Source organism: Macaca thibetana, chromosome 4 (assembly GCF_024542745.1).
Source record: "Macaca thibetana thibetana isolate TM-01 chromosome 4, ASM2454274v1, whole genome shotgun sequence".
NCBI classification, from domain to species: domain Eukaryota; kingdom Metazoa; phylum Chordata; class Mammalia; order Primates; family Cercopithecidae; genus Macaca; species Macaca thibetana.
The window spans coordinates 9,643,850-9,660,002 of NC_065581.1; the positions used below are offsets into that span (position 1 = coordinate 9,643,850).

At 34.1% G+C, this 16,153-nt stretch overlaps 1 protein-coding gene across 1 annotated transcript in view; it reads right to left on the bottom strand.

Annotated features, from left to right (window-relative positions):
• Positions 1–16,153, bottom strand: part of LOC126952358 (uncharacterized) — a gene marked incomplete at its 5' end in the record, with an annotated part of 317,885 nt that overhangs the window by 69,097 nt on the left and 232,635 nt on the right. Inside the window, one exon of the mRNA XM_050786815.1 lies at positions 5,793–5,952. Coding sequence (XP_050642772.1) covers positions 5,793–5,952 — 160 coding nt within the window. The remainder of the gene's footprint in view (positions 1–5,792; positions 5,953–16,153) is intronic.

Consider the following 16,153-nt stretch of genomic DNA (forward strand, 5'->3'; position numbering starts at 1 on the left):
AGATGAAAAGGCTGCTATACAGCACTCTAGTAAAAGGATGCTAACAAATTAAGTGTTAATGAATCAAAAACATATGGATTACACTTCACTTCAAATAGAAATAATTTTAGAGTTAAGGGGGAAAGTACTTAGCAAAATGCAATAGGTCTTTGTCAGTCTTAAAACCCAAACATTTAAGGTATCTTCAGGAAGCTCCTAGTGATTCTTTCCTTTTGTTGTTATCTATCATTTTCATTTTATAGAAGAGATCAATCTCTTTATGGCCAAATGACCTTTCAAAAGTTTAACAATATATTGGGTAAGTTATAAACAAACATCCCAGAAGTTCAGAGATAAGAAAAGATCAAGGGAGAAATGTGTATCAATTAACCAAAACCACCATACTAAAACAGAACATTTTCTTCCTCTCCATGCTTATTACCATTTAAAAAGTAAAGGAAAAGAGAAATGTCAGTTTTTATATACCTTTTTGAAACCATCCTCATACACACACACACACACATACACACATATATATTTAAATTGTTGCAGTGATTTATATTTTCAAATTAGTTTGGTGAATATCAATCTCTTCATTGCACAAAATCGAAATCTATATAATGTTAGTAGTTCTAATTGCAGTCCACATTTATGTAAAAACCTTTAAAAGATAATTTCTTAATGCTTATGGCGAACTGGGAATTTTGTCAATAGAAGAAGAAAATCATGCTGGATACAGAGTTCAGAATATATACTTGCTTGATGTATAGAAACCCCTTTGTTTAAGATCATTTAAGCATGTTTTTAGCCTGTGTTCACTCAGGTATGTAAGATATGTTCTTTACTGAAAAAAAATTAATGTAATTTTTCAATGCAAAAAAATGTTTCTTTAGTGCCTAGTCTATTGACTTCATCAAAAAACAGTTCACTGACCTTCCTACCTTGTTGCATAGGCCTCTTTAAGAATTATCTGTGCAAATCAAAATGTTTGTTTCTTTTTTGTGAATACGTAAGACAGTGACTGACCTTTGGTGTCAAAAGCCTTTGAGTCAATTTTGAGGTGGGAACCTCCACAAGTAAAGCCTAGGAGTACAAAATGTCCCTGGAACTGCAGTCAGGGAACCACAAGTGTTCCATTTGGACTGTTTGAGTGCCTTCCTTTTGTTCTCTCGCTGTCTCAGACGTTCCTTGGTTCTAACTGAGTTCGAGCCCTGCTTCCCATCTCCTCTAATCAAGGCAATCTGTTTATGCTTGAATTGACAAAAATCAAGGGTTCTTTGCTTTGTAATCACCACTCACTCGCCTACTACTTTGGATTAAGTCTCACTCCTGGTTTCTATTTCCACACACTCCCACGTTTCATTCCCAATTTCAAATTTGGCCAGGCCCAAGTTGGCTTTTTATTTGTCCTCACCTTCGTTCAAGTCCCCATCAAGTTTGGAAAGTGCTCAGAACGCTGGGACCATCCCTCCACTGCAGGTCAAGATGATGAATAGTTGATGACACTCAAAACACTACTCAGATGTGATTGTGGAATTGGATTTAGTTGGATAGACACCTCTATGGATAATTTAGACATTTGAATGAATAAGCAGCTTTTAATGAAGGAAGGGTTAACTGGGTATTAAACAGAGTATATGAAACAATATACTTCCCAAGAGGTAAAAGTATTAGAGCTTTAAAATAAGCAATTTATAGTGTTCAATGCTCAGGCAAGCCAGATGCTTGACTGAATGAGTTGCTTCTTTTTCATTAAAATTTTCAATGGCTCCCCATTGCCTACAATAAATACATGGTCCCCACTACTGGGCAATTTCCAGTTTTCAGTCCACCTCTCCTGCAGATCTTCACCCTCCTGCCCGTTGTTCCAGTCAAAACAAATTACTTTTAGTTTTCAAACTTGCCTTGGTATTTCCTATCAGTATACCTCTATTCGCTGTTTCCTTTTGCATGGAAGAGTCTAAGTCAGTCCATCCCAAATTTCCATCAACATGCCTCCATTTTGTCTGCATGGCTACAATGTTGCCCTTCATGACTCTAATCAAAGCTTTTCTCCCCACCCTGACTGTATCCTCCAAGTAGAGGTAAACTCTCTCCCTAGGAAAACACTGTCATCATACCAACACATCATCTGCAGTTTGCTTTTTAGATAACAATGCTTAGTTTTACCTCTCTATGTAATTCATTACTAAATGTGGGTTGTTTTTCTTATCTCCTTTTATTAAAAAATTATAAATTGCATATAACCTTCAGAAAATTTCAACAAGAATGAACTAAAGATCTCAAGCAATGTTTGGAGTCTCTATTTTGGTGAACAAAAATAACAGATCAGTAGCAACACTTAAAGATGAGGAAACAGAGTTAGTTTTATGTGTGTGTAAGTTACCTTTCTATGTAATCATTACTAAATGTGGGATGGTTTTCTTATCTCCTTTTATCAAAAAATTACAAATTGCATATAACCTTCAGAAAATTTCAAAAAGAATGAACTAAAGATCTCAAGCAATGTTTGCAGTCTCTATTTTGGTGAACAAAAATAACATCAGTAGCAACACTTACAAAAAGATGACGAAATAGGGTTAGTTTTATGTGGAAGTTTTCCTGCACATATTCACAATAAGTGGGGGCAGTTCCTTTTTAGAGGACCTTTATACTTCCATCCTACAACCATCTATAGCAAAAACTATTATAACATACAACACCTAAAATAATAATCTTCATTAATTGCTTATGGTTGTTTCCGGGTAATACAGACACTTGAGAAATAGGCATTTTCTTTTTTATGCTTTCCAATTTTGCTCTTGAATGGGTCTCTAAATTTACACTCCATTGTCCCATGACACACAACTTTCTCCAATCTCCCGTCTCTACCTAATATCCTGCTATTTTTATGAGCTTCAATAGCCTGTTTTAAAGTGGTAGTTTCTTTAAGAAAATAATTACAATGTAAATTAGTCTTCAACAAATAGTAAGGCGCATTTTGGAATTAAAAGTCTAGGTATTGAAGCTTTGATTCTTGCGATGTTTAAAACCATTATATAAGTTTAACCATAGCCATTAAATCTGTGTACCTAGAAATATCATTCTTTCTGTTGCTAATGAAGGTCCTACGGCACAAATTTATTAAAGGTATATGTTTGCATGGGATAATAATTGGGTCGATAATATTAAATTCATAGGCTCATTATTTAATTGCAAGGGCAGATTATGAATACAGCTTCTAAAATGTATTTTAATGAAAAACACTACATCCTGACCTAATCATATCAACCTTATGCTATCTAATTAAAGATGCAAAAAATCATTAGAGTTGCAAAATATTAGTTCCAGCTCCATCAGGCTGTGAGCTGCCCCTTCATGAATATATATTTTTTTTACCCCATGATAAATAGTTAATGAGGTACAAATGACAAAATTTGCATGTAGGCAAATTAGTTTAATAGAATGATGTCTTTTCTGACTACTGAAAGTGACCTTTTCCTTATCAAAAAAAAATGGTTAAAATACTTGGAAATTATCATCCGGCTGCCTTTGCACAAATGACAAATTATATGTATTAACAATATAAAAATTATAAAACTCAATAATCCTAAATTCTCATCATACTGTAAATGTGTCCTGTGCTTCTGCATTTATCAATTTAATAAAAGGAAATTAAGCATATTATAAAGTATCCATTTATGAGGCAATTTTTATTCCGGATCATAAAAATGAAAAGCACATGCTTAATAGCTAGCACTATGGCAAACATCTAGATCACATTTTTAAAGCACAAGAATTCTAGACTACTTATTTGAAATACTTATATATGAAAATGCCTACTCCACTCTTAGCATTTTAGATTATAGATGATTGTTCTCAATTAAACTGGCATTATATCTTGAGATTAGTACATCAATTATTCAACAGGGCTACCTTGCTTCTCTATTAAAATAAACTAAACAAGCAAACATAAGAGATCTTGAGAAGAATCACACACAAAAATCATAAGAAAGAAAATATCTTCACAGTGTAAATACCAAGGGCATGAAGAGTCATAATAAACAAATAAAATAAACATGCCTATTCATGTAAGTTTGGGAATGTTTTGTATGCTTAAGACACATAACCACAACAAGAAATAGCAGGTGGTCTACAGATTTTCAAATGATTTGCATAAACATTTCTATAATTCCTACCACTCACGGTTACTGAGTCTATACATGTAAAGACAACAGCTGCCATTTATCTAGAAATTTGAATTTCTGCTAATGGTTCAACTGAATCAAAGCCAAAATATTTTACTTAAGACCCAAATGACTTTGATTAAATTGTTTACTTCAATTCCATTTAATTAAATTGTCTTTTCTTTGATTTATTTGAATGTTTACACACAGAATTATGGACATTCTAGGTTTGAAGTCTGTTTCTGAGTTCTAGTCGTATCCATCATGGGGCAGCTAAGTCATTTTACTAAGAAGAGCATAAATATTAAAGAATTAAATAATTTCACAGCCTCCTTCAATTTTTCTTCTAGCACCTAGATTTTAATTATCTCTCATGTGTGTACACACTCTCTCATCCCTTGTTAAAATAGACATAATAAATAGTCAAGTAATTCTGTTTTCCTCTGTTTTATCTATTTAGGTACTGTTGTTCAACTCAAATTCTTTTGGTACTCAACTTTGGATTGTTCCCAAATTCTTGAACTTCCATGTTGTGACACTTATTAATGAAACAACATGCACTCTACCTGTTCCAAGCACTGTAAAATTATCCTAAAGAGGAAGTGCTTTTTGCTTAATCTTTAGGATAATTTCAACAATTTGGTATTTTAGAAATTATGCTGTTAGTCAAGGATGTCTGAAGAAGAAGTAACCAGAACAAATACATAGTAACATGAAATTTGTTTTGCTTCAAGTTAGGGTTTTGAAAATGCCTGCTATAATATTATATGAACTCTCAAATAAACAGAATTCAAGACATATTGATTATATTGAGTGAGCCCATGCAATTTTTTTAAAGCTAACGTTTACATTCCTATCAAGTAGGAAATGAGGTAAGGTATGTTATAAGTTCATTCTGTAGGCTAACGAAATATATTCAATTATTCAACTATTCATTCCTGCATGCATTCTTTTATGTATTGAACAAATAGCCAGTAAACAAGTGCTATGTTCTAGAGATTAAGATTAAGGGCATGAAGACTGAGGACATAGATTAAGGTCATAAAGATGAAGAAACCACTCTTATTCCTCAAGGATACCTCAAGTCTATAAAGAAAGAGGGACACATGAACAGGTAGTTCTCAAATTGTGTGTTGGATGCTGTCAGGTAAGACAAGTAGGTTTGACAAAAAGAAAATGCCAAAATATTTCACTTAAGACCCAAATGATTTGGATTAAACTGTTTCTCTGGGTTGACTCCACAGAGAAAATACTCAAGCTGAGCCCTGGAAGAATGATTAGTTTACCAAATACTACGTGAGAAGTTGGGAGGATATTGTTCCAGAGAGGAATGCATGGACATGGGAAACAGTATGGCATGGGTGGTGAGTTGCTCATATTTTTATATAGCTTAATCATATTGTGGTAAGAAGCATGCTGGCTGGGAAGAGGTGGGATGGATGGGGATACAGGACATGAGGCTGAAGAGGTAAGAAATAATCAGGTCAAATGGCAGTTATAAAATAGTAAGGATTTGTGTAATGGTGGCCAAAACAACGGTAAATAACTTCAAGAACACCACAAGAAAATTATCAACTTGCTGATATACTGGCCGAGTGAGGGTTTTTTGAGCAGTCCAAAACACAAAGCTCCTTCAACCCAACTCACCTTTCTTCTTTCACCATTGATTCCTCTCCATTGCTCAGATCGTTTCACTATATAACTTAGCTCCTGATTGGAAATCTCCAAGTCATACGGTATGAAGAATTTGTTTTCTTCACTGTGGACGCGCTGAAATGCATCTAATATCCAAGAGTCACTGTGTAACCTAAGAATAAAGGCATCTGTTACCCCAAGTCTTGTTTTTTTTTTTATTTTTTTCCCAAGTCTTGTTTAGTTTTTTCTCCCAAAGTGTTAAATAATTCATATTTCTTTTATCATCTTCTATTTTAGTGCATATTCTTCATTCTTTTCTCAGAAATTATTTGATGATGAAGATTTCAGAAATTATATAATAATTTCCTCAACAAAATCCCATAATGTAACAATTGCAACCCAAAGGTTTTTGCAGTTATTTCCTATAAGCCTACCGCTTCTTATTTTAAAATTTGTTAAATTTTTAAATTTTTATTTTTTGTGGCTGCATAGTAGGAAGATCCAGAAGCAACCTACTTGTCTGTCAACAGATGAATGAATAAAGAAAATATGATAGATAGACACAGTGGAGTACTATTCAGCCATAAAAAATAATGAGATCCAGTCATTTGCAACAACATGGATGGAACTGGAGATCATTATATTAAGAGAAATAGGCCAGACACAGAAAGATAATCACATGTTCTTACTTAATTGTGGGATCTAAAAATCAAAACAGTTGAACTCATGCTTCTTATTTTTGATGTCTAAGAAAAAATTGTAAAACTATTTAGCTATTAACTTGGATTATAAATATCCAAATTAGTTCAAATGTGAGGGATCTATCTAAAGAAAATTTAAATTTGGATTCATTCCTGAGTGGTAGAAACCCCACTGGGGCAGGTCAGATAGCACAGTGGTTTCTCTTAGTTGTTTTTTTTTTCCAACGTGAATGGTAAACAGATTAATTTGCTGAAGCATCTAACTTGATAAAATGTTCATTTAATTTTTTTCCATGTATCAAAACAACTCCAATATTGATTTTGAAAAATCAGTTTTTCTTGTGATACTAATAAAGTGACAGCCTGTTGCCTCCCAAATTTATATTTTAATAAGAAATATTAATTATTTGATATTGTTAAGTAACATTTAGATGAGAAGTAGAGATATTTGTTAGGTCAATGCTTATAAAATTTTTCTGTTGAATACCCCTAAAAGTAAAGAAGAGAAAATGTGTATACTTTCCCTAATCTACCAGTATTTAATACAATATATTTTCTTTTCCAAAATTTTGAGTAAAATTGAAACTTGAGAAAATGTAATATTTATCTTGTGACTTAGCGTACATATGTCTCACCATGCATACCAGGAAGTAGTTTCAGAAGCACAAAATTGGGCCACTAACAGTTCACATGCCAGACCAAAATCTTTTGTGTCTCAGTGTCAATAAACGACCCTTCTGAGAAGTAAGTTTTTAGAAAATGGCCTGAGATACAAATTGGATTATCAAGATATTTAGGCATCACATAATTATGTGTCTTCCTACACATTCAAAGTAGAGAATTATTTTAATTCAATAATTATATTTTGCTTTAACTAGTCTAGATAATGCTAGAATTTATTGATTTTCCATTATAATGGCAGTCAATTTCACATTCATCGAATTATTCTAGCCTTATTTTAATCTCGTTTTTTATATATTGATACACTAAGATACTAAAAGAAGTTTGCCTCACTGTTTATAAGTAACAGAGACAGAATTTAAGCTCAAAGATAACTCCAAAGTTTATTTTGTTCCTTTTTTCTTTTTTCGAAATGCAGTCTTGCTGTGTTGCCCAGGCTGGAGTGCAATGGTGCGATCTCGGCTCACTGCAACCTCTGCTTCCGAGGTTCAAGTGATTCTCCTGCATCAACCTCCTGAGGTGCTGGGATTACAGGCCCACACCACTGTGCCCAGCTAATTTTTGTATATTTATTAGAGATAGGATTTCACCATGTTGGCCAGGCTGGTCTTGAACTCCTGACCTTGTGGTCCACCCACCTCAGCCTCCCAAAGTGCTAGGATTACAGGCGTGAGCCACTACACCCGGCCCAAAATTTATTTTGTTCTATCATGTTGATTTAGTTAAAATAACTAATATAACATGTATCTTCATTTAACTACCTCTGTCTCAACTCTTACCAAAATAGTATAATAAACATTTTGACCTTAGCTGCTAAATAATGTCTTTGTGTTTTTTCCCCTACTATTCTGCATTTATCACACAGTGAAAATAAAAGCAAAACTGCCACCCAGCCTAACTGATGGCCCAAGACAGGCCATATGGCTGGATGCCATCTTGAAATGCAACTACTGCTCTTATTGCACTTGAGATTCTAGGTCGGCTGTTTGAATGATTTACTAGTTGCCTTGTTAAACAAGAACTAGTCTTTACCATTCTCCTAAGTTTGTTTAAAGTAACATTCATCTTTTTATTTTAATGGTGGTAAGATTTAATGTAGTTGAATTACTGTCAATTTGCCTCCATAAACATTTTCTATATGAAGATTTTAAGTGCAACATTATCAACAATGCAATTAACTTTGAATTAATTAGGAATCACAGTCCTGTTTCTGCTGGCTTCTGTTCCTTTTGCCCAGAAAATATCTGGCTCCTCTTTATTTTTCCTTCATTCTGTGTGAAAGAATAATTATGTAAACATCCAAGCCCAGATCTACAGGATGGTAAACAAGTACTTTGACAGAGAACAAAATAGCCCATTGGAATAGGGAAAGCTGTACAAAGATTAATTGCATTTTAGCTTTATTATTATTATTATTATGCCATTTTGGGTGGCATTTTCCAGCGAAAAGTTCCATGATGAGTTGTTAATGGGTTAAATTACAAACTTTTATAAGTTTGTAGCATATTTTTGAGCTCTATAAACCAAGCTCATATAAACAAAGAAAAAATAATCTCTGGTTATATAAGCAAAATTTAAAAAATAAATAAATTGAACATAATTCTCAACATAATTGAGAATTATGTAATTCTTCTGATAATATATAACTTTTGATAATTATAATTTTTATAATTATTTTATAACATTAAGCAATATAACACTTATCCAAAGGTGAATTATTTTGTTCTTCTGCATTAAAAGATATTTTAGCCCGTTATACATCTGTGAAAATGTCACTTTTCTGGTGTTCTTTAGAAAGTTAAGAAGCCCATCTATATGTTAGGAGAATTTCTGTAATGATAAACAATGTAGAAACAGTCCTTATTTCATAAATAAATTGGGTGTTGGTTACCACTGATGAAAGAGCAACAGACTATTCTCTTTGTATATGCAACACTCAATAAAATACTAAGTTTAAACTTTTCATGATCATATGTAGTTATAAAGTTTACTATCCTCAAGTGCATCAGTAATACACACAAACACACACACATTTTCACCCATTGTCTGCCATCTTGTGTGTGTGTGTGTGTGTGTGTGTGTGTATATCAAACTGATTTATATAAAAGTAAAGATATGGCTGGGCACGGTGCCTCCCAACACTTTGGGAGGCTGAGGCAGGCAGATCACGAAGTCAGGAGTTCGAGACCAGTCTGGCCAACATAGTGAAACCCTGTCTCTACTAAAAATACAAAAAATTAGCCAGGCATGGTGGCAGGCACTTGTAATCCCAGCTACTTGGAAGGCTAAGGCAGGAGAATCACTTGAACCTTGGAGGTGGAGGTTGCAGGGAGCCAAGATCACGCCACTGCACTGCACTCCAGCCTGGGTGACAATGCAAGACTCCATCTCAAACAAACAAACAAAAAAAGTAAAGACATTGGATTATATTAGATGACAGAAGAGAAAAAGTAAACCAACCATGGAAAATTTTCAACAATTAATATCTCTAGTAGAAGGATATAAGTTCATTGTATGCTTATAATTTTTATAGGTTTGGGTTGTTTTTAAATAAAATGCTAAAAATTATAAGATTCTATTGCAATATACGTCATTATATGGTGATGCTTGCAAATTTGAATTTCTTTAAAAAATACAGCTATTCAATATGCCTGAAAATTTTATATCTCTAAATTATTTCTCATAAAGGTAATTAAAAGAGAAACTATATTCTACCTGTTCATAAAGCCTTAGGCATTGATGTTTATAGAAATAAGTGACATATTATGCTACAGGTTCTGATGATGGCCAATGAAACAAAGTAATTTACAAAGTCCTTTGCCCTGTGTCCTACATTTGCAGCAATTCATTGCTTTGTGAGTGGCAGAAGCTATTATGTTTGGTTCACATCTCAATGTGGGTCATTTACAGCAACCTAGTGTGTGACATTTCTTGTAAAGCTAAAAAGGACAAGTGTGAATATTTAGCTAACATAGTATTTTAAGCATCATAAAAAAATGGAATCTATAACTTTAAATAGCTCTAAATGCAAATATACATATGAAGAAGAAGAATCAAATATAACTGGTTATTTCTAACTCTAATAGCTACAAGTCAGATTGGCAGTGTGATTTTACACATAGAGTAGTCAACGTACTTGTGATGTAAGTTGGAAAACTACTTACCTCTGGGCATATTTGCATTAGAATGATGCAGGTATAGCTCTAAACAGACAGGATACAAACAGCCAAACTTTTGGCACGACCAGCATATGTTCATCAAAATTCATTTTCATTGTCTTTACTTGTTAAAACCCACATATTATTTTATAAAATTGTTGAACACTTAAAAGAGGTGTCTGATACCAAAGTATTGAGACATATGGAGGCAGTTTTGATTTGTTTTCTAGAAACTCTTAGGTGCTCACCATTCTGTTTAAGAGTCATTGAAATTCAAACAGCTTTGGTTTGAAGTCATACTAAATAAAGAAAAATGAAAATATAAGGGAGGAACAAAGAAGAGAAACAGAATAAAAAGGGACACAGAACTTTAGAAAAAGGGAAAAGAAATTCACAAAACAATAAAGTGCACACAGCTGGAAGGAGTCAAGAACTCCCCTAGCCCCTGACCATTTCTAGAGGCAGTCTTAGTGTAGGTTTCTAGTGATGAAGTCAATGTTCTTCTATATGTGTAGTCTCATGTTTGTAAGGGGACAGTCATATTCTTCTTCATTCATTCCTCTTTATTCAGTTGGTTAACAAATATGTATGGAACTAGATGAACACATTAAAGAGTAAGGGAATTTCCTGAATGTGGACATGGTTGATATGGAGGGTGAAGGAGAGGGAGGATGTAAAAATGTAATCACTGGATGGGTTTTTTTCTGCCCACTGCACAGAAAAAAATCAATTCACTGAGATCACAACATTGCAATAGAGAAAGAGTTTAATTGATGCGAGGCTGGCCACACAGGAGATGGACTTCTTACTCAAATCAATCTCTCAAAACGCTCAGAGACTAGGGATTTTATAGACACTTTCGTGGTCGGGGGGCTAGGGAATGGGTGTTGCTGACTGGCTGGGGGTGAAATAATAGGGTGTGGAAAATGGTCCTCATGCAGCGAGTCCACCTCTGGGCGGGACCATGGGACCAGTTGAGTCATGAGTCACAATTCCATGTGGGGTCAGTCTGAAAAATACCTCAAAAAAAAACCTTTTATGTTTTACAGTAGTGATGTTTTCCACAGGAGCAATTGGGGAAGTCACAAATCTTGTAATCTCTGGCCACTTGACTACTGAACAGTAAGTGACTATGGAAACCATGCCTATGTTTTAGCAGAAGTGAGGTCCATCCAATATTCCTAATTTTATGGCCTTTCACTAGTCTTACAAAGGGAGTTTCAGCCCCCGAACAGGTAGGGGATTCATTTTAAAGAGAGACTGTTACTATTATTATCCTTGCTTCAAAGTTAAACTGTAAATTAAATTCCTCCCAAAATTAGCTTGGCCTATGCCCAGGAATTACCAAGGACAACTTTGAGGTCAGAAGCAAGATGGAGTCAACCACGTCAGAATTAGCTTACTGTCAAAATTTTGCAACGGCAGTTTCAAATAAAGCTGTCCAAAATAGCTTCTCTTTTCCCTCCCCAACCTTTCCTTCCCTCCACTTCCCTTCCCTTCTTCCCTCAGAACTAGATGAGTGATTTTGGCATTTACCAAGATAGGAAACCTGAATGAAAAGTGATTTGGAGGAGAAAACAATGAATTTATTTTCAAAATGTCAATAGTGAAGTCCTCTTGCTATATATATGTGGAGTTGTGAACATTAACTGTAAGTTCTATATTTTTGGACTAAATTCATGTTTACCTTGAAAGAACTAAATACCATAACTAAACAAAATGGCCTAAGTTACTGTTAGTTAGAAATACACTAAATACATTAGTTTATTCCTAAAAAACAGATCTCATTAGCTACTTTCGTACTGCCAATAGAAATGAATAATAGTTAATATTTATTTATTGAGTAAATACTTGTTATATATTATATATATATTAAGTCTATTCCTCAAAGTTCTAATTTGATTTTATTATTCACATTATCAAGAAATAGAGTCAAAGAGGTAAAACTATTATCTCAAAATACACAACTAGTAAGTAGCAGAGCCATGATTTAAGCCAGGTCTACCTGCCTTCAAACCAGGAACGAACCACTACATTACACTAATTCATTACAGGAAAATTAACCCACAAATGTATTTTTTTAACCATCACATGGTTAAAAATTGGAGGAAAATTAACTACAAATGTGATGCTTTAACCATCATATTTATTTTTAAGTGTACAGTTTAGTAGTATTAACTATATTCATATTATTATGCAACAGAGCTCTAGAACTATTTAATCTTGCAACACTGAAACTTTACAGCCATTAAATACCAGTTCACCTTCTTCCCTTTCCCCAGTTCTTGGTAACCACCTTTCTACTTTTTGGTTGCTATGATTTTGGCTACTTTAAATACTTCTTATGAGTAGAATCAAAGAGCATTTCTCTAGCTTATTTCATTTAGCATAATGACCTTAAGATTAATCCATGTTGTAGGGCATGACAGAATGTTCTTCCTTTTTTAAGACCACATAGTATTCCATTGCATGTGTATACCACATTTTCTTTATCCATCATATGTCAATGGACATTTGGATTTCTTTCACCTCTTGGCTATTGTGAATACTACTACAATGAAAATGGATATTTAAATATGTCATAGAGATTCTGTATTTAATTATTTCAAATATATACCTAGAAGTAGAGTCACAGGATCATATCGTAATTGTATTTTAAATTGTTTGAGGAATCTTCATGCTATTTTCCATAATGGTTGCACTATTTTTCATTCTTACCAAAAGTGCACAAGGGTTCCCAATTCTCTGCATCTTCTCCAACATTTGTTATTTTCTGTTCTTTTGAGAGTGGTAATCCTCTGGGGTGTGAAGTTCTATCTCACTGTGGTTTTGATCTGTATTTTCTAATAATTAATGATGCTGAGCATGTTTTCCTGCACTTATTGGCCATTTTATATCTTCTTTAGAGAAATGTCTATTAAAGTTTTTTGCCCATTTTTTAAACAGGGTTATTTGGGGTTTTTTCATTGTTGAGTTGTAGAATTTCCTTATATATTCTAGATATAAACTCTTTATCTGGTATATGACTTCCAATTATTTTGTCCCATCTAGTAGGTTGCCTTTCAATCCTATTGAATGTTTCTTTTGATGGGTAGAAGTTTTTAAGGTTGATTTCATTGCATTTGTGTATTTTGGATTTTATTATCTGTGCTTTTGGTGTTATATCCAAGAAATCATTACCAAGACCAATGTCATCAGGTGTGAAAGTCCTCTGTGTAATATCCATATGTCAATTCCTATGGTATAGGATGAAATAGGAACCTATGCTTAGACATTCAGAGATTTTTGTGACAGCTATTGGTTAGAATTAGGATGTTATTTTTTAATGGGTCAGATCTACCAATACATATTGTCTGATATTCCTTTGAAGGCACTGACTCATTAGATTACATAGGTGCATCTGTTATAGAATCTGTACTAAGGAGACCCAAACTGCAGAGCATAAGATGAACTATTAAAAGAAGAACTACAGCAGCACTGTCTCAAATCCAACTAGTCTGTGAGGTCTTAGCTACTGGGAAAACACAGTGCCAGGAAAAGGTCCAGTGTTACAACTAATGTCAATGGTGAAAACCACCACTGCTTGTGTACTACAACTAGCCTAAGGAGGAGGCCCCTTCTGTCATTGTCCCTTTGCAGAATGACAGCCCCTTTGTAAGTATGACCAAGATCACTAGGAACTCTTCTGCAGTTTTGAGCATCTGAACATGCCTTATATTAACCTATTTAACAGGTCAATAAAGAAAAAAGACTACTTGGGGAGGAAAGCAGAAGATGGAGGCTGGAGGCCACAGAATAGAGATTTGAAAATACCAAAGTTAGAACAGAGAATTGTCAAGACAGAATTTAGAGATCATTCTGCATCTAAACTGTGGTTATTACCACCCTGGGTTCTCTGAATTTTTTATTTACATTGACTAAAAGTTTTGCATTTCTCCTGCTATGCATCATTCTGACAATTTTGAACTCTTCCTTCCACATTGCATTGTACTTTTTAAAGTTGACTGTTACCAAAAAGTCAAACTAAAAACCTATTCTGGTCATTTTGATAAGTCAAATTAACACAGGCGAGAGCTGTGTGTGTACCTTTCCATGCTTCATTATATTCCAGCTGACAGTTCAAAATGAAAAACACTTGGGGACAAGGGTCATTTGAACATGCAGCCTATAAGTTACATTTTATTTGAAAGGGAAAGTGTGTCCTCACCACATAAAAAAAGTATTCATTTATTTATTCATGCTTTTAGTTCAACCAATTTTTGTTGTGTTCCATTGTATTCCAGGTACTTTTCTTGGTATAGAGAAGAGAAGGGTGAATTATAGAGTCCACATCTTGCCCTCAGTTGCCAGTCCAAGAATGCCATATCATTTTCTCACAATATTTGCTTCATTCTGGTCTGACTACTTATGCAACATTAAAATACAAGGTGAAGAGAATTCAACACACTGCTTTTATGCAGAGGTAATCCTCCTTGGTCTGTGGCAGCAAACCAAGATTTTTTTTTTTTTGGTTGGTTGTTCAATTGTTTCAGTAATAAGGATGGCACAATTTTTTTCAGGAAGAGTTTTAGAAACTATACATATTGCTGACAGAGAAAAGTGGGGAGTGGCACTGGCCAATGCAGATTAACTACGCTATGAGATGCAAGTACTTACATGAAAGTAGAAAAGAAAATTTCTTATCCCAGTGACCTAAAATAAGCTCAAGCCAGGAATCTAGACTGTGCCAGCCAGGTAGTCTGTACCTTGTCACTTCATTCGGGCACATATAAGTTTATTGACACCTGTTTGTCATTGATCAAAACTCACATGCCCTGTTTCCCATATGTTTGGGAAGAAAGTAGAAGTTGTAACAGATTATTTTATATTATTTTTACCCTAGAGGTTCTGAAAACAGGCAAATTTACCAAAAGTCAATTCATCAAAGGAGTGATTGGGTCTAAACTGACCAATTTTTCTGTTTATAAGAGAAGAAATATCATGCCAAGGAATGTTCACCTTATCTCTGACCTAGCTTCTTGCGGCTATGGATGGGAAGAGTTGGGGTAGAAAAAGAGCACTCTATCTGCTGAAACAAAAATGGAAGGGGGGTCAGCTACAACATTGTCTCAACTGCCCACACAAGACATATTAAAGTCTAAGGAGTAGAGGGAGAAACAATGATGAGCTTTTAGCAAACAAGCATTCAGTGAATGTATCTGGACCTAAACCAGCATTCAGTGAATGTATCTGGACCTGCAGGATTGAGCCATTGAGTTACAATCATTCAGTTTAATGGAGCTGACGCAATGCAGTATCTAAATCTTTTAAATATGTCTATTCCTATATAAATGTGTCATAATGTACATAGTTCATTTCTGCCTATCAGGGCATAGAATGTCCATGAACTAATTAGGTGAGAATTTCAAGGAATAAGAATTGCTTAGCTAGATATTAATTACATACATTTTAGAATTTTTTTTCTTTACCTGGTAAATAATATTTTGCCTTTACCAAGGAACATTGTAAAGAAGATTGTGGATCCACAGTGAAATGATTTAGAAAGTAGAAAATCTTTGATTATCTCATACACAGTCCCTAGACAATGAATATGCTCATAATATTCTCATCAAAACCTGTCTTTAAATTATTTTAATCTAAATTAATTTTCCTAAGTAATAAATGACAGCAGCTAAAACTTATAAGGCTATTTGGAACTATTAAGTCAATGATTAAGAAGACATAAAGACCCTCAAAAACTAATTAACTTGACTATCAGTCTTTTAGATTTGTGTACAGCTTCCAGGACTATAACAAGCTTAAATAAATCTAACTAACACTTAAATTGTGATTT